The sequence below is a fragment of the Pseudopodoces humilis genome, chromosome 8 (genome assembly GCF_049639895.1).
Source record: "Pseudopodoces humilis isolate 2021_Gansu_Grassland_sample_001 chromosome 8, ASM4963989v1, whole genome shotgun sequence".
Taxonomy (NCBI): domain Eukaryota; kingdom Metazoa; phylum Chordata; class Aves; order Passeriformes; family Paridae; genus Pseudopodoces; species Pseudopodoces humilis.
Genome location: NC_142207.1, coordinates 7,402,765 through 7,422,770, shown reverse-complemented (window position 1 = coordinate 7,422,770; position 20,006 = coordinate 7,402,765). Strand labels below are relative to the sequence as shown.

Genomic DNA, 20,006 nt, shown 5'->3' with positions numbered 1-20,006 from the left:
CTGGCTTTCACATAATTTTATGAAACAAAATAGCTAGTTTAAAATTTCTCGATGTTGTTTTTTCAGGACTAAGTCACTAATCAAATATTGTCACTGACTGCATTTTTATTTTATTTCAGGAAAAAAACCCCAAACGCTTATTTCTGCAGAGATGCTTCCTACTGAATACCAATCTGGTTAGGGATTTCGTTTTATCACTCTAGAGTGCAGTAACTCGGCTAAAAAGTAGTTTTCAATCAATGCAAAGGCGGGATGGTGTCAGAGGTTGGGCAAGAGGACAGAGCCCGCTATTCCCTCGGCTCTTCCCCCAGCACGATCACCCCCACTTTGTGCCCAGCCAAAGCACCCACCCAACTCTCCCGCTCCTGAGGACACCGCCAGCAGCAGCAAACAAACCTCCACCGCCTCGTCCCGGATCGTTCCGACCACACAATACCAAAAACACCACTCGCAAGTCGATTTCACACCGCCTCCCTCGAGCGGAGCCTGTGCCGTGCCGGTACCGCGGAGCAGCGCTTTGGGAGGCACCGGCACGGCAGGGCTCGCTCGGGGCCAGCTCTGGGCACGGACCGGGGGCGGCAGGGCTCGCTCGGTGCCAGCTCTGGGCACGGACCCGCACGGCAGGGCTCGCTCGGGGCCAGCTCTGGGCACGGACCGGGGACGGCAGGGCTCGCTCGGGGCCAGCTCTGGGCACGGACCCGCACGGCAGGGCTCGCTCGGAAGACGCCGCTGCCCGGGACCCGCGGCCGGAGCCGTCCCTCGCCTGTCCCCGAGCTCCGCTGAACTTCCCCGCGCCCCCCGACCCTGGCCGGCGGCAGCGAGAGGCGCGGGGCGGCCGAGGAGCCCCGCTGCCGCCCGCCCTACCTTGACGCCCCGGGACGAGGGGCAGTGGACGTGGTGGGACACGGTCGCCGTCTGGTTCATGTTGCCGGGCGGGCACGGGGCGCCCGGGGGTCCCCTCCCGGCGCCTCCGAGCGGCCGGGGGGCTCCGGCCGCGGCTCCGGCTGCGCTGCTCCGCACCCGGGGCCCCGCGGCAGCTCCGCCCGCTCCGCCCCGCCCCGGCCGGCACCGCCCCGCCCGCCGGACCGGCTGCGAGCGGGACCCAGAAGGGCTGGGGAGCGGAACGAGAGCAGCCCCGCTCCGCGAAAGCCGAGCTCCCCAGTGCTCTCAGCCGAGATGGGTAAGACTGCAGCAGAAAGTTTATGCTGGCTGCTCTTTCCTTGGTGCTCCGCGGGTTTTTTTTCCTTTCTACCTTTCCCGTTCCCTCCTGCCGCCTCTTCTCTCAGTTCCAAAGCCCACTGCGGTACCGGGGTACGGGCACGCTTGTGTAACTCGGGTGCGAGGCACGGGCACCAGCCTCACAGCCCCTGCCAGAGCACACGGGCTGTCCCAAAGCGCCGCGCCTTGTTAAGTACCGCAACAGCTCCGCGCTTCCCCGTGGAGCAGAAGAAATGTATCTCTAATTAGACTTTAACCCAAATAACTTTCAGGGGGATTGGTTCTGGTACACGCTAAGAATCTTTACCCTCCAGACTCCAAAGCAGGAGTTGCCAGAAACACACAAATTCTCTTTCTGCGGGTCCAACCCAGAGCCGGTGCCAAAGCCAGGATTTGGCGATGGAAGCTGGTAAGCTCTGTGAGCAGATTGTGACACCGCAGGCTGATAATGAACAAGCAATATTTTGTATATACATAACATCTTTTAATGACTCTTACTTTAGAGAAACCTCCCAGTAAAACAAGACAGAGTGTGCCACACACCAAGGCTTTCCTGGGGTGTCTTTGAGGAGTGCACAAAACTGCAGCCAGAGCAGGCAAAGTTGGTTCAAGAGGAAGCAAAGAACGAGGACAGACTATGGCCAGAAGCCATGGCACAAGTCTCCTAAAGAAACTGCTGATTTGGAACCTCTCACTGCATGAGGCTCCAGCTTCAGGCATCTCTGAAGCATCTGTTCTTTCAAGAGAGTGGCTGTTGAGCAGTATTTGCTACCATACCAAAAGTTATACTCCTAGTGCAGGAAGTTATTGCTCAAAAATAAAATTACTTTTAAAATTCAGGCCCTGGGTTGAGCTTGTTTTATGGTTCTGTCTCATTTTCCTCCCCCTACTGTCACTCCCTCTTTTTTTTTTTCTTAAAAAAAAGTAATTTGAAGAAAATGTACAAAGCATGTGTCTAAAAAGTAGTGATGCAAGAAAAGAAAAGTTTTGCTAAAGATTTCAGGCTGTGTCTTGCTACTTGAAGGTCCTTCCCATTCTGCAAAGGAGAAGGCTGAGAGCTTGCTGCAGTCACAGCTTGACACATCCTCACAGAGGCCCATGGACACCCTCATCTGTGTTTGTAAACCTCATCATGACCTCAGACATCTTCCAGAGCTCTTTTAAATGGGGTTCATTTTCAGAAGATCTAAATTTCCTGGAATAAAATCTGCTTAAAATCATCTCACACACAGTATTCCAAAGTCAAAATTAATTTTGCATACTTTAACTCGGACACAAAGGCAGGCGCTGCTGGAGATGGAGCTGGTGAGGACAAGACTGGTCTGATCTGTCTGCAGAAAGCTGCTGAGGCAGCTTTGTGTGGGAAAGTAGCCCTGGGTACAAACAACCCCTCCAGAGAGGGGAGAGCAGTCAATGTTTACTCCAGTGATACAGAGAAAAATGTCATTGCCAAAGCAAGCCAAATGCAAAGTAAAGGCACTGAAAGATGGTCCTTCCTGGCCCAGACTTGATCATCTCTGGGCACCACAAGTGAGGCATCCAAGCAGGTCTCTAGCCTGCAGGACTGCTCACATTAGCCTCCTTCACCTTGGCAGATTTATTGGATTTTGAGCAATAAAAACCACATTTAGCTAGCATATCAGAGGCTCAGCAGTGCTCTTTCACCTCTCTCTATCATATGCAGACAGGAATGAAGCTTAATGGATATAGATGGGGAAAAAAAAACACCCTCACATAAAAATGAGACATGATTCAACTCAAAGGTGAGTGTTGAGGAGGAGGGAACAAGTAATGGCTGTTTGGGTAAAGGGCTAACAGGCTAACTTTCACCATACTCTGCCCAAACATTTCCTGAAAAGAAAATTGTGACTTCAGGGTATTGTCACCAGGAGCTCAAGCCAGTAGAGGTAGCCTGGAAGATTCAAAGACATTTTTCTTCATCTTGAAATATACTTGTGTTTAACAATCTCACATGGAGCTACTTTAAGACAAGAGAATGAACTCGTGACGATTTCAGTTGGACTAAATATCTGTGGGGTTTTGTAAGCTCCTATAAGAACTTTGTGTAAAGTTTTCATGCTTGATTTTATGCTTCACAGTAGTTGACCTTCCACGCGAGCCCCAAAAGCAGCTTTCAGCTAATAGAGAAATCTCTTATAATAACAACGAAAAAGCAACTTGGGTTAAAAAGTTGCCAAAGACAGAGATGAGATCAATAATTTGCTGGCATTGTTTTTAAATGAACTACAAATTTTGAGATACCTATTCCTAGAAAGTATAGTTTTCTTATTAACCTCCTGCTCTCACAAGGTGGGACCTAATTAGAGGATGAACCTAACACAGGCTGGAGCTGTAAAATCTCTATAAGTGTGTGGTTTGTCATTATAAAATATCCCAGAAACAAAGCAGATCAATAGAGTGGGATTCCACTAAATGCCTGCTGAAATCCTCCTGAGCACCACTCTGCTGCTGGCTTCTCCAGTAATGTCATTCTCTGCCATGCCTCCTGTTCCCTGATGTGGCTGTTAATCCTCTATAGGTGTAATCTTCTTTGGGAACTGCTGCTTAGCAAAATGCAGTTCACCCTGGCTGCTGACTGCTAATGCAAGCATCCACCTTAGCCCTGAAAGGAGGCTCTCAAATGTTTCAGTGCCTTTAAGGTGCAATTAAATAACTCAGTGATTACCAAAATATGCTGGAGAATATTAAAGCTGGGAGCAGATGCCTCCGTTACACAGTGCAATAGAGCAGGTGGCACTTGCCTGTGTTGGAGCAGCCCCACAGTGCACAGAACAAACCTTCCTAAAATATTTTAAATTAGTAAGAAATCAACATGATCAGCCAGGCAAATTGATTAAGCTATCCAGAAATTTTGAGAGGAAATAAAATCCCTGCCTGTGACAGAAAAGCCTGCCTGTCCCACTATCCAAGTGCAGCGAGTGGCTGTGGGCAGCTGAACTGCTGCTGGAGGCAGCATTTCAGAAGCTCCTGATCACTATTCAAGTCCTGCAGTAACCTGCTCTTAGAAACTCCCAATACAGTTCCCCAGCCACATGTTTTCCTGCCTCTTATTTTCTAAGCCTTATGTTCTTAAAACAAAAAAAAATCCCCATAATCCTTTTTTCTTTTTTTTTTGTCACATTACATGAAATGTATAATCACAATCCTGAGAAATAAAAAATTAAAGTGGATACTGGTAATTATAGATACTTCATGGCAGCATGTTTTTCTTTAGCTGTAGAGAAATATTTGTTCTCTTTTCTGTTTTATGCAAGTACATAAAATTTAGTCTTACTGCTGCTCCTCATACCAAGGGCCTAATTCTGTGCTCACACATGTTGGCAGCTATTGACATGAGTGAACTCAATTTCAAACTCACACCATTTCATATTCAGATTACAGACTTCCCTGTTTATGGATGAAGAAGTCTTAATCCCACAAGGGAAGCTGACTTGGGATCTCTGCAAGGCTTCCAGCTCCCTCAGAATTATTATCCACCAGGAGCTATGCTGTGTGTCAGTGCTGTCATGTGAAACAGAACAGGGCAGAGCCTGCCTCCACTCAGCTTCCCAAAAATCTTCTACCCAGGCAGCTCTCTAGGGGAAGGTCAGCAGCTCTCATGTGCTGCTGCTCATGGCCTGCCAGCTCACACACAGCTCGAGGTATCCCAGGAAAAGCTGTTCCAGGAGGATGACACTGTGGCCACACACACATTGTGTTCCGATGTGCACGATCCCACACACCCTGCAGCCTTCAATCTGCCTGCAGCTCCTGAAGGGAATGTGAAGGAAATTCCCTCAAGTAAAGCACAACTTCAGGCAGGCTCAATAAAGCAGTGGGATGCTGGGTTTCAGGCTGGCTGCAGTGCCAGGAGCTGTTGCTGCTGTGTTAACCCACAATGTCTGATTACTGCAGAGAAGAGTTTCTCCGAGTGGACACCTCTCCTACTGGGAGAGCACCATGTTATCCCTGCCAGGTGTTGTCATATGTACATCCACTCCTTTTAGCACTCCAAAATTCCCTCACAGCTTACTGTCCTGAGGTTTTACAGGATGATTTCTAACCACCTCTGCATGGTTCAGTAATTGAAATTTTGAACAAAATCAAGGAGAATCCACTCCACTGCTGAAAGACATGCTCAAAACTTATAAAATCCAGTCTAATATGTGGCATGGATGAAGAAGCAAATATAGACATTCCTCATTTATGCTAGCTAATATCCACTGAAGTAATAGGGTACATTAGTTATAATTACTCTCTGTTCTTACTACATTTATTTCAATAGAAAATAGTCAGATTAAGTATTTGCAACTTTCTTAGAAACAGAAGGTGTATTAAAAAGTTCGGATGAACAAAGGAACCATTGATGCACAATGATTCCTTCACTTCATTTTCTGTAAAGGTGAAGGTAAATGGTATTGAATTACAGCCAGAAGATGAAAAAAAATCTTCCCTGTTAAAATAATAATGAATTATTTCTACTAGATTTTGCCTGCAAACAGGAAATATGATGAAAATAGATCCAGTAATGTCTACATATCATTGATTCAATGCAGGGAGTATGTTGTGAGAAGAGATGGAAAAAGCAGCCTGCATATAACTGCCTTGTTACTAGGGAAGAGAAGCAAAGGGGTTTTGAGATATAAAACTGTAAGCAGAGGCAAGAAAAAATGGTCTGTGCCTGAATGAACTGGATGTGTCACCCACAAAACATGCACAGACAGGAGGTGGCTTTATGAGCAGCACTTTGCAGGACACCTCTTAGCAGGTCTCTGTGGGCTGCTAAATTAATTCTGATGAACCACAGGCAGAGTATCTTCTTCAGGATCCCTCCAGTCTGTCCTGCATGTGCCTGTCACCAGGCTTAAACAGAGAAGAGAAACCTTGAGCCCTTTTCATTTCCAAGTGAGGCTTCAAAGGAACAGCCAATACTATCCAAGAAAGCAAAACAAAATTAAGAAAAAAAAAATCAACATACACAGCCACCAAGCTATTTTAATTTTCTTTAGCACACTGTGTATTGACAGATACACACGCTTTACAGGTAAGGAACTTCAGGAGAAAAGAAGAAATCTTTTTATTTTGGTCTCATATGAATTCCACAGTAGACCCCTGGAGCACTCTGCTCCATCTCGCTGCGTTCATTTAGCCCGTCTATTTGCACAAGCTATTGCAGTATAAAAAGAAGGTGAACCTGACCTATCTGAGAAGTAGATTTAATTTCATGCATAACTATTACTCACACTGCTACAAGATTCAACATTTCTACCATGCAAGAGCTACAGGTTGAGTAATGCTTTTGCGTGTGTGAGGATTTACAGGGGCACAGCCACCCATCTCCCTACCCATGGGCATTGCACCACATCCAGGAACTGCCACGAAGTGCTGGAGACATGGCAAAAGTAGTGACAAGTAAAGTCAAATTTCTGTACAGGTTTGTGCTTCTTTATGCCTTAAAATCTCTCTTGTCATGGGAAACACTGAACCATGCAGAGCACTTGCCCTGCAAGAACATCACAGCCCTGTCCAGTGCTGGTTGTCCAGGGATCTTCTTGCTCACTGAAGACAGGCCTGAGTAGTGGATTTCTGGGTTGAGACCATAGCCAAAAGCCAGTCCAGAGGGGATTTACAGAAGGTTCAAGATTAGGACACAAACTTGAATGAAATGTCAAGCAAGACTGCCAGTATTTTGTCTAAGCAGGATAATTTCCTTTATTTTCAATATATAGTATAAATCATAAAGAGGCAAGCTCCTTTTTTAGAGATTAGGTATCAGGCAGCAGCTAAACTTCTGAAAAAGTGTAATTCCTACTTTGATAGCCAGCCCAGCATTCTAAGTATTTATGTACCCAATAGGTAGGCCAAAAACTTGTCAAAACTTTGCCAAATTTACTATGGCAGAACTTTATGTGATCAAATTCTTTTTCCCCTCAACATGAAGAAGTTACCCTACAGCTCCTTCTGCTTCTGGGATATTTGCACTATGAATCTCATGAAAGCAAATTTCACAGTGAGCCATTGTTTGGGATGAGAAATTTTGCCCTTAACTATTTGTATGTAGAGGTATCATCCTGAAATCAACTGCCAGTAAAGCCAGAATGAAAAATTAAAAAAGGAAATTTTGAATTATTTAGAAGGTTTGAAGTTTAAATTAATAGTTTGTAGCTATGGAGACTGAAGTGGGGAAGTAGGGGATTTTATGTTAGGTCTCAGAGGCTGCAGGAAAGATACTTTGCAGATTAAACAAACCACAAAAATTCAATAACAACAGGGAAAAAAATAAAAAAACCTAAAAATTGGCTACATAGACCATTTTCCTTTATCTATCTGGGTTAATACAAGCCTAAGCAAAATTTCAGAGGTGTACTATCACTAAGAGAAAAAAAATTAAAATAATAAAACCTAAACCATAATTATTTCCATTATGCTTCAATGGTACTGAATAACAGACAAAAACTCTCCCTTCCTTTACTCTGTATAAATCTCATAGCACATAACATGATAATTTTTTTCACAAATCAAAGATAATCTACCATCAAATGAGTACATTCCCTGGAACACTGCAGAGCAGTTTGCTCAAGGAGCAATTGCCATCAGAAATGAAAGGATTTCTCAACCTCTGAAGACAACCCCCAGTCTCTTTTTCCCTACAAGACATTCATTCCTGTCTGCTCACTTCAAAAATATTTTTACAAGACCCTTGGGGCACTAAAGAAGGCCCTAACTCATTGCCACGTGTATAAAAAAGAATGAGTGATTAATATTCCGATGTATTCTTTTCTCACAGAATTTATCGGTTTGGCTTAGTCTGTGTACATGTGTTATGACCACCTCTGAGGCAGGGTAACAGATCAGCCTTTTCTCTTACCTGAAAACATTTTAAGATATCAGGCCTGGGCCATCAGGGAAACAATAGCAGGTCCAAGTAAATGTCCATCATAACATGTTCCTTTGTTGAGGCAAAACATCATTTTAATCAAACAGGGTGAAAGATGGGATAGCAAACAAGTCAGAAGGACCACAACTTGGATTTCCAAGGTGGCTGTTAGGAGATCATTGCTATGTTTCCTCACCTCTGAGGCAGGAGAGAGCACCCTGAGAACAGCAGAGGCTCAGGCAAGCTGCCAGAGCTGCTCTGGTAGTGCTTATCGCTGAAAGTGAGCCCACCTGGTGAAATAAGGGTTCTGCATCATCTCAAATTGCTGCTTTAGGAAATTAAAATGCAAGATGGTACAAAGAAAATGCTGTTGAGGAAGAAAACTTAAATGAAAATGGAAGACAAACCACAGGAACTTGAAAGGAGAACTTGTCCAAAGCACCAGTAACAAATGAGAAACTCAACCTCACATTTTAGGTATAATCCCTAACAACAGGCTATGAAGACAGAAGTGGGGCTGCAGTCCAGGACCAGACTTGACCATGCCCTTGATTGCTATTGCTCACATCCATAAATGCTGCTGTTGATGTGTTCATGGAAGACAACTCTCTTCCTCCAAGTGTAAAACTTCCCAGTCTCTTCAGATTTGTGATGCCTTTTCAATAAGAAAGCATCTGAAACCCCCCTTATCTGTTTTTCTGTTCAGTCAGAAGTGTGTCAGTCACAAGCCCACGCTGCTCAGCCACCAAGATTGCTGGTGCACTTCAGCTGACAAGCTGTGAAAGTTTTGGCTGCCCAGAAATCATTGGGAACTTGTTTACTTCCTTTTGTTAGAATGATGTTTGCCTCCTACTGGCATGTACCAATGTACCTTTGCACACAGACATCAAGGATCACATCCAACCAGTTAGAAAATACTACCTTGCTAATGAGATACAACATTACTGCCAGCTGCTCATTCCAATATCATGTAAACATGCATAGAAATCACTTCCTTGTGCCTTAACAGCCATTTTATATTCTGCTTATAAAAAAAGTAGAACATTATGTGGGGAAAAACAGTATGGATCCCACTCCTGTACTTTGCAACTAACCAAGAACTGTTTCAGCATAAATTCCAGTCAACATCACAAGGCTTAAATTAACCAAGGAAGATGTGAGATCAGAAGGCTTTCCTCTTTCTTTTGGGCTGTAAGCCTTTTAATAAATCCGAGAGCTGTTGAAGACTTGTAGGGCTCACAGTGTTGAGAAGAATTTGTTGGGAACAACCAAGTCTCACATGCAGTTACATATTCTCTAGCAATTGTGTAATCTCCTGATAACTAAATCCAGAAATTGTATTATCCTGCTCTCAGGAAAATAACACAATTTATGCTTACTGGGATGCTGAAGGCCTCAAATGCAGGCTGATAGCTTTAGTACCTGTAGGCAAACACTCTTCATTGCATTTACTCACAATTTCTGAGACAAATGTAACACAGCCATCCAGCACACAAAATAAAAGGAAACCAGCTCCAAACACATAATCCAACCATTATTTTGATTGCAGTATGTTTTCCAAATTGATTTGAAAATATGTTTTTTATTAAAGTGTGTGATTTGTCAAAAGCGCTTTCAGGAGGTGCAAGAAAAACAGCAGAGAGTGGAGCTTGCTTAACCAAGTTTATAAACCTGCTGTTTCAGCCTCAAAGATGAATTACACTGCAGGAGCACGTTCACTAAACGTCTGTGCTCTCCTTCTTGCCCTCCTACCTATGTTCAAAGAATAGAGAAGAAAAACATAAATCAAAGTCTCAGATCATATTTCTCCCCCAGTTCCAAAGCTGCCGTGTCTCTATACCAGAATCATAATCCCCTGCAATACAAATAAAAAGCACAGCCCAGCAATCACCACTTCAAAATAATTACAGGCCACACAGTAATTTACACTTATCTACAGCCTTTCACCCCAAGAATCCCAAAGCAATTTATACACAATATAGATGTGGCTGATATGAAAACAATAATGCCAAGGAGCTACTTGGGAATTGAGGCATTGTCTAAATCATGCGGATCTTTGCAGTCCAAAACTTACCCATTATCCTGACAGCAGTTTGAACCAAAGCTAGTAAAACCTTTCATCTCAAATTAAGGACTATTCTAAGCACTGACAAGCTTGTTCTGAACCTTTCTTTAATTTTAGTCAATGATATGGAGAAGTTGAGAAATTAAAAGACTTGAAACAACACTGCCCAGCAGACATATACAACTTCAGAAGGTGCTCATCTGAAGTACAGCCAGGGCTAATACATCCTTCTGTAAAGAAAAAAGGCCTAAACTTCTGCATTTTCTTCCTTTTACTTTGTAGAATTAAATTCTCATCTATCCAGGCAGTGGTTAAGTACCAGCCTACAGGCAGAATTCCGCTCCTCCTGTGGTAGCTCTGAAATATCATCATTTACCTCCCAGCTGCTCAGTAAATTAAAGCAGACAGCCTACAGGTGCTTGCTGGAGTCCCAGTGCTCTCAATAGCACCAGGCCACAGGGGTACAAATGGGTCTTTAAGCAGAGCTGTGAAATAGCTGCTGGTTCCCTAATCCTCCAAGGTGCCCTTGGCATTCTGGGTGAGAGGAAGCTTGGGAAACTGAAGGAATATGTATTTCTGACAATTACCAATCCATGTACACTTTCAAAGCTGTGTTCATACAGAAAGAGGCTATTAAACGTAGACTTTGTTATGGCTTTCCTCAGTCTCCAAAGTCCAGGCACACAAACATTGAAAGCATTCACTGTACACTTTGTAGGATCCCAAAAAGGCAAATTCAAGGAATATAAAAATCTCTTTTGCAAGGTGGGTTATAGACACCAGCAATAGCTGTCACCCTGGCAATCTTCAGATCCAGAGAAATCACTGCAATCCCCGGTATTTTAAGGGATTCCTAGATATTATTACCATGTTTTAAACCTAGGACATTGAATCAAAACAACAAAATGCCATAGGATGCTTCGGTCTTAAGCATAGGAATTTCTTTTCCCTTGCTGTGCCCATTGCAATATATTTCTCTACTCAAACATGTCCATAGGCCTGAAAGGGAAATACAGGATTTCTAATGTTTTGAGTGAGAATGGCACACACTACAGGACTGCAGCATCTCCTCTGCATGGCTGATGCATCTGCAGTCAATCTGATCATTGAAAGCATTGGCCTCACTGCACCTTCAGGAGTGCTACTGGCTTAGGAAGGAGGAAAAACTAAGTGTGTTTTGGGGATCAGAATGTTTCTTTTGTTTTAACATAAGGTAACATCAGGGGGAAATTTTACTGTTTTTGCAGCCTGCGTGGTACCACACTTCTGTTTCACCCCCGGGTGGCAGCTGCAGCACCTCTCAACAGGGAGACAGGACTTTGCTCTGAAAATGCAGAGAGAAACCACGGTATGGGCAGTTTCTTGCACTTCTTCATGATCCCTGGGCTGACAGCTGATCCACCAACAGCACTCAAAACAAGTGACTACTTCAACCAGTTTTTGCAATCTTGTGCTGGAGATGGTTGATTGTATTGGCTGGATTTCTTTTCCTTATTACTTTTCAGGGGGCAAAGGTGTCAAAAAATGAATAACTTTCTTTAATTAAAATGTCCTTAGAAATTGCAAATATTCAGTACCACAGAAGAAAATGTGATGAAATAACAGACCTCATAATGAGACTGTATTTGGCTAAACTCTGAAACTAAAACAGCAAAGATATGGGGTTTATTTCTTTTTCAATCTTCATATCACTTCAATTTGTGGTTCACATCTTCAAGAGGTGAAAAACAATTTCAGTTAGTAAAAAAGCTGCCCAAAGAAGCTATGTCAATTTATACCACCTGGGAATCTCACTCTCTGCTAATCTGTTTCATTCATCCCCATTTCTTGACATATAACTGCCAAGGGACTAGCCTGGATGTGGAAATGTATTACCCAAGTGTCACCAGTAATGCTGTCTCTTTTTCTCCCATTCTCTCCAGAGCATCTAAGCCAGAACTGACATCAAAACTGGATTTGTAAAAGCAAGTAGAGGCAAGGAAAAAAAAAAAGGCTGAAGGAGTAGAATTCTATAGTTAATTCTGGGTAAAACAGGCTCTGTCATTGCCTTTAGTGCAAACAGGAGTTAATTCCATAGTTCACTTTTATCTTCTGTGTTTATATGTTTATGAAAAATCTTTATAACTTGGAGCTACTGTAAGGAGTGTATTAGATGACCCCAGTGGTCCCACGAATCTTCATCTGTGGTTTCACTGCTATCATGGAACACAACTATTGTGGGAAGCTGGTCTGGAAATAGCAAGGATTTTGATTACCCACACAATAGGTCTTGCATTGACTTTGGAGTTCAATAAAGAATCATTGCAGAGACCTGATGTCAGGGAGTACATCCTTGCTGCTTCCTATGTTTCTAATCACAGTACACTGGCCTGGAAAGACATCCTGGGGTATTCAGTCCAGTCCCTTGCCATTGCAGGTGACCAAATAATAAAACCCATTTTGTAACCTGATGGATTGCTTTGTTCTGTCAGAAGACATTTCAGGTCATGTAGTTTTATTTCTAGTTACGGAAACTTTCAGTCAGTGCCAGGCACACTTTTGATAGAAATGTATTTTGCAGTCTCAGGATATTGAAGAGGCAGGGAGGGAGGGAGGGAAGGAATTCAGGATCAAAAAATAGCCAATGTCACATAACCAACAAAGAATTAGGGTTTAGGAATATACTTATTTACTGTGCATGGAAAATAGGCCATCTCAAATGAAATTCAAGTTGTGTTCCCATTAAAGTACAAACTTGGCTGTAAAAGTAGCTGTGCTGATGGAACAAAGTTCTGTATCTCATTTGATTCAGTTCCAAAAGATGCTCTAAGTGAAAAAAGCACGACACTACACAACAAAGTTCATGCTAAATGGATTTAAATTATAGAACTGATAGATCTTACAGCATAAATTTTAATTTAAGTGTCTGTCTTAGCTCTGAGCTGCTGTACATTGCATTTAGAAGCAGATATAAGTGATCATTAATAAAATTCACAGTAACATTAAAAACTAGTGAGGTAGTCAATAATATCGGGAACTGCTGGATTATGTAAATCAACTGGCAGAGTAACGTACATTTTAAAACTGAAAAATGTCAAGTATTAAAGTTTCTTAAGAGGTGGGAAACAGAATAGCTGGACATGCTGGCAATGAAAGGGACTTGTCATAGAAAATCCCCAATGAAATGTGATGTCCACAAGTGAGAAGGGACAGAGCAAATATTTGGCTGCATGAAAAGCAGAGCCCAGAATGCTCAGGAGAGATTTTTTTTTTCATGTTTTTTTAAAGGAGCTGTTGAAAATGCTGGAGAAGGAGAGGGGAAGAAGAAGAGGCTGAAGGCAGTAGAGTACACATGTGCAATGTGACAAGACACAGAGGGATTATCAGCACTGAATAACTCCGAGCTCACCTGGTATCACATATGTTTATAATCAGGCTCTAACTGTGAGAATTTTCACCCCCATCATGGCTACTGCTGGAGAGAGACTTCCCCTCTAGCCTGTAAGAACTGCAAAGTCCTACAGCTTCTGCTGTATAGATACCAAGATAGCTTGATAGATTATTGTAAAGCACTTCCCCAAAGTAATACTCTTTCATTCCCTGTTAACTTTCTATCTAGCTTTACACAATTAATTAGGGAAGTGTTCAAAGACCTAGATTTTAAACCACTTAATTAATTAGATATGAAGGTTTAATGGTTATTTCTCTCAGACTATTTAATTTAATGAGAGAATTTGCAGGAAAAAGAAGGAAGAAAAATCAATTTAATGTATAACAAATTGCAACAGAAAACAGGAAAGAGATGAACATATGTATCTGTTTACTGTTGGACTGGATAAGAGCATACTTATCAGAGCTCAGGGGGTGGCAAATTTTTGGCAAAGGACACACAACTCATCAGTTCCAAGAAACTGCCCATTCTGATGGACTGGTATTTCAGTCACAACCCAGGACATCACTGTTTCCATCCCACCTCCTAAAAACAACATCCACAAACACAGCAACAGAGTAGCCTTGCCTTAAATCTAAGAAAAGGCTGGAAAAGAGAGACAGGACCTTCGGAGGGCCCCTGCCAAGAGCTGTGCCAGCAGCTGGCACTCAGCCCAGCATCATGCTGGGCAGGGAGGCTGAAGGCTCCTGCCACAGTATCACAGGAGGAAAATGACCCTTTTCAGAAGGAGAAGGACACACGTGGCCCCATAATGTCCCTGACTAGAGAAACTAGTGAGTCATCATCCTAACACCCAGCTGAGCAATGTGATTTCATGCAGGACACACTTATTTGAGCTAAATCTTTCTATTAGAGGAAACAAAACCGTGCAGCAGCAGCAGCCCATCAGTTCTACTTTTTAAGAGCTGTCACACTGACATCTCTCTAAAAGCAAAATTCCTTTTTATGCCAGTGGAAGGTCTGAAAGCCAAACGATGGGAACATGCCCTTCTAAGTTACTGAAACATTTTCAGTTGTTTCTTTCCCTGAGGTATCTGCCACAAACAAGAAGATCCAAGACTGAAAAGGATAACTTAGTAAAGAGCACTGAAATGCTTCTAATAATATGAGTAAGGCTCAAGAAAAATCTGAGCTGCTGCTGCACTAAGCTTTGTAAAGACAATAAAAGAAACTGCCCCTCTACTGAGATATTTCAAATCTAATCTCTGCTTTTAAAACAAAATTACTCTAGTACATAGAAAACATCAGGCTTTGGGCTGGGGAGAGATGTTGCTTTGTTGTTTTATTTTAAGAACTTGGAATTTGATAGGATCTAAGTATAAGCATTCAAAAAAACACTAAATTTGAAAAGAGGCTTTGTTCATGAGTACTGGCAAGACTGATTGGTGTTAAGATGAAATGAGACTCCAAAGCATATAACACTTCAAAATAAATACCAGCATGTAGCACTGCTGTGATTTTGCCAGCCATCTGCATGATTCATCCCCATATGATGCTTTAGCCACCTATCTGTTTTTACCAAAGCATTTGGAATAAAGGCTTGCTGATACAAAGAATAACTTTTCCCCCATAGCTATTGCTAACTAATCCTGTCACTAATTCAAAACAATTCAGTTGGTCTAATTAAATCAGGAAATAGGTCTCCTCAGAATTGGGAATCTCTCCCACAATTCATATAGGAAAAATATTTACAGTGAATATTGCTATTCCTCATTAGCAACTGTTAGTTTTTTTTAATTAAGGGGTAATCTTTGGTGCAAAAGAAGAGGAGAGGGAAATATTAGGGAAGCTTTTAGGCTTTCAGAGGGTAAATCTGGATACAAAGTCTAAGAAACTCTAAGGAGTAAGGAATAAATATTGTACTGCCCAAAATGCATCAAGACTGGCTGGATAAGTGAGTGGCCTGGGGTAAGCAACAAAATATTTCCTCAGCAAATCTCTGAGTCCATCCCAATAAATTTTAGTCTGGTCAGCAGCAGTATCACTGCCAAAGAGGGAGGATGCCTCTGCATTTTCTGTTCCACTCAGGACAGAATTTAATCCTAAACATTTTTTTTTAAATCATTTAATCTCTAAAATTTATGTAATCACTTATGACTAACTCCTCATTGTAACAGGAGTTTTACTGTATGCAATTATCTCTTTAGTTTGGGTTTTAAATTAATGTCAGTCATTCTCCTTCCATTTAAAATCTCATTTTTCACATGTACAACACTTTCAACCAGCTTTGGAAGAGAAATATCAAAGGAGCTAATTCCCCCTGGTTTAATTTAACTGAAGAAAATAGCGTTACAGAAAGGACAGTTTTGAATCATTACAGTGTGTCTGAACTCTCACAAGCAAGACAGAAAGCAGTGGCAAATATATGGATGCATAAAAAATTCAGTGTCTTTTACTGGGTTTTAATGAGGCTTTTTCATTTTAACTGAGGGGAAGGAGGAGAAAAAGGAAAGTATTTCTACAACACCACAGTAAACATACTATGGAACAACACTTTTCTTCTCTAACCCCTATTATGCTCCTGGAATTGCTCACAAAATGAAGCAAAATTGATGTGATTGTCAAATCCCCTTCCTCCAAGCACCATAATAATTTCCTGCACCTAAATACTGTGGGACTCTCATCAGAAGAGAAGTTCTCAGCACCTTCCAAGAAGCAGCAGCTTTCTTGGCATTGCCATTCTGTTTCAACAAAATCATCTAATCCATATGCTAAATTATTCCCACACTTGGAGCTGTGCTGTGCTGTCACTGCTGCTGCCCCAGCATGGTGGGTTTTGCTCTGGGACATTTTGTCCAGGCCAAACCTGGTCACACAGAAGATGCCAACACTTAGCAAGTAGCTGTTTTAAAGTTGCCTCATTACATCTGATTTTGACTAGCAAATGATGTAGGTAGGTAAATGAAGCTTGTTATGATGAGCCTGAAAATAACCTCTCTCATAATTATGTTCACTTTACTTCTGCATTTTACCAAATCCACTACAGTATGAACTCCCCTGAATAACAAGAAATGTATAACCAGGTGTATTTTGAGGTCCTCCTTTCTGTATTTCTGTTCCCATATTGAGTAAACATAAGGATTCATACTAAGAATGTGTGCACACATAAATATCAACTCCTTTTTCTGAGTTTTAACTTTAGAATTCACTTCCCAGACAAAATTTGAATGCTCTAAAATGATCCAGGAAAATTATCAAAGTGAATTGTGAACAAATATTTGAGAGTGTTTGAGAAATTTGGAAGCAGGGTTTTGCTGTATTGTTTTGGCTCCATCTTTCCATGGGATTGATCTGAATGCATTATGAAGACTATTAGAATGCATCCCTCTTTTGCATGGAAAATGGCAATTCTCTGACAAATTACTTGAAGTGGAATATATTCAGTTCCATCCCAAGAGATAACATTTTGTTTTGAGAAGAGCCAGATGCATGAACACTGCTGAGCTGTAGGCACACAAGTACTCAAAGGCAGCTCCCTAAAAAGGCACTACTGGAAGACTGAGCTGAGCCCAGCACCCTCCTGGTCCGAGAAGGAGGGGAGCCCCCTGGAAAGCCCCTGTCACAGCAAGGCAGTTGGATCTGGGGGAATCCAGAAGGGCAGCCTGGCAGCTGGCCAGAGGTCAGCATGGGGATGGGCAGCTGCTTACAAGAGCAGCAGCAGCCGCTGAATACAAATCTCTGCTAAAGCAACAGGATTTAGTAACAAGACAGTTACTGGTTGTGCTGTTGTTCTGAAAGGAAAAATTTCTAAAGAAAAATATTTCAGGATTTTAATTGCAAGTTTTCATTTTCAATGTTTTATTTTTCAATTCTAGATTTAAAAGAAAGAGAAGGAAAAAAAAAAAAAGAACAAGCTCTTGGTTTTGGCAGAAAGCAGAAACTTCTTTCTTTCACACACACACACTTTATTTAATTAGTATTTGCCAGTAAAAGATTTCTGACAGAAGAACTTGGTCCACCCCATGCTGCTTCATGCACAGTGAAAGTGGACTTTAAAATTTCTCCAGACTCTAGAGGGTGAAGTAAGTTTCCCTTTGCCCCAAGCACAGCACCTTCAGTTTGGTACCCAGGATGTGAACTGCAGCTCACCAGAAACTGCCCCGGGTTTGGGCAGTGGGATGCACAACACTGTGATTACATCTGAAAATGTGATGATCAGAAGAGCACATTGAATGAGTGACACTAACACATTGCAAAGATGACAGAAGTAAAAATTGCAGGAGAAGCAATTTATATAAATGCTATATTTAGATCTGGCTATGACATGGAGTAGCTCAGCACACCTTTTCTGTGAAACTATTTTTGCCAGCATTCTTAAAATATTACTGCTAACCCATAAGAAATATTCCTCATTGATTTTGACAGTTGTATATATTTGAATCTTACCCAGAGATGAGCTTTCAGTGACTGGAAAGTTAAATTTTTCCATGCCATTTGTTTCCAGATGGGGCAGTCAGCTCCACAAATGGCTTAAATCTCACTGTGGTTCAAGAGGCTTCATATTGGTGAAGGTTTCTTTCCTAAGAAACATTCACAAATTTAATGTCAAAAAAGGCAGCCAAGTAATCTGTGACTGACATTTACGCACACACAGTCATATGCAATATATTAACTCAGTGTTTATGGCTCTGCATGCAATTAACAACACTGCAATTAAGTTCTGGCATAATACTGCGTTTCAAAAGGCCAGCATAAGCATGGATATAAAATAAGCCAGCAGAAAAAGTTCTTTATCATTGTATTTTCCCTTTGGTGGCTGCATCCTTAGAGATGGATTCACAAGCACTGGGACTGGGCTGAGCCTGTGGAACGGTCAGAAAAAAGTTTCTTTATCATACTCCTGCTGGGGATGATCTGACTCAAATTTCAGTACCTGATCTGAAAACAAATGTAAGGCATGAGTCACTGGGCCCGTTATCAAATACCATACCCAAACTAGATGACAAAATGATGGTGATTTGCAACGTGACCTGCTGCTTAATACTGCAGTTTTATTTCTTCTTTATTCTGAAGAATCCAGCTACAAGTGCTGCTGTTGTCAGATTTCCAAACATCTCAGCGGCATGGATTGCCTCCTTTCAGAAAGATGCTGTCAGATCCATCTGTACATCACTGAGCTGCAGGGGTGGCATGTGCTTGGCTGATGTATTTCCCCCCGAGTGCCCATTCAGCGTTTGTGCCCTTGCACCTCATCCAAACAGGCTAAATGATTGCTGGTACAGCTGGACATAAAGTTTCCAACAAACTAGCTATCCATCAAAAAATGCCAGTCTGTTGAAATTAATTCTTGTCTTATAACATGTCAGTTTTGATTTACCAGTGGTGATCTCCTGCTTTCCAGTGGGATTTCTGACAAAAAGCACACAGCACATTTTACCCCTGTGGGTGAGTGTGCTCATACAGCACCACCTTTCTGGCCCATTGCAGACCCCAGCACTTCTCACATGTCTGGGTACCTTTGAAACACTCAGAAAATGAGCACAGACTTTACAAGGTTGTTCATCTTTAATACACATTCTAAATATTTAAATATGATCTACTGTTTAGGACATTTCCTGATGAATCCAGGGCAGCTACACAGGAGAAAGGCTGCATGCAGTTTAGATGTTGCCACTGCAAGGCAACAGTGGAGCAAGGATTTTCATGGGCAGGATTCTGGGCTTAGGACCATGGACAGCACATTTGGCCTGATTTGTTACTGCTTTGGAGCTGATGACAGAAAACAGTCCCGATCCTTTATTCATTCGTGTAATGTAAACTGCAGAGGGGCTGATGCCAGACTAAATACTGCTAGCTGATGTCTTTTTAATATTGATTGTGTGGTATCTTTTCTCAGGTTAGTTAATGGATGTAACACACAGAACATGAACACTGAAAAGTGTCATTTTCTATCACAGAGCTCTGCTGCTGTTAGAAAGGAAAGCAAAGGTGAGCCTGCAAAATGCTCTTCTCTTTGGAGACACAAAACATGTGGAAGCTAATTAGTCTCTCTGCTATCACCACTTCTGAACCTGGCAAGAGTTTCCTAAACTGAGTCCTATTTTATTCATAAGAATTATACAGCACTTTCAGTAAAGCAGCTGGAAACTACCAGTCATTCTGCCTTTTAAAGCTGAGTAAGCAAACCCTTTTGTTTTATTAACTAGTACAGGTTTTGTTTGTGCCATCTGTAGTACAAGTGATTCTATTGATTACCAGACTGGCTCTTGCTTATTAGCTAAATTACACTTCAGAAAAAGATCACTGAATTCTCCAAGATTTTTGAGAGGTAGATGATATGGCTTATCAAACAAATCACTCCAGATCAGTGCATATCTGTTGTATTTTATCCTTGCACAGTAATCAGAAACCTCTTTCTAAAAAACTTCCGAGGAGCCGGGAGTGATTCAGAGTTAAAAAGGGCAGGGAGTGGAGCA

General features: G+C 42.0%; 1 protein-coding gene across 1 annotated transcript in view; it reads right to left on the bottom strand.

Moving 5' to 3' along the window:
• DPP10 (dipeptidyl peptidase like 10) overlaps positions 1 to 979 on the bottom strand; it is a 435,737-nt gene extending 434,758 nt beyond the window's left edge. The window contains exon 1 of the mRNA XM_088058794.1: positions 865 to 979. Coding sequence (XP_087914920.1) covers positions 865 to 924 — 60 coding nt within the window. The 5' untranslated portion in view covers positions 925 to 979. The remainder of the gene's footprint in view (positions 1 to 864) is intronic.
• Positions 980 to 20,006: the final 19,027 nt, after the last annotated feature.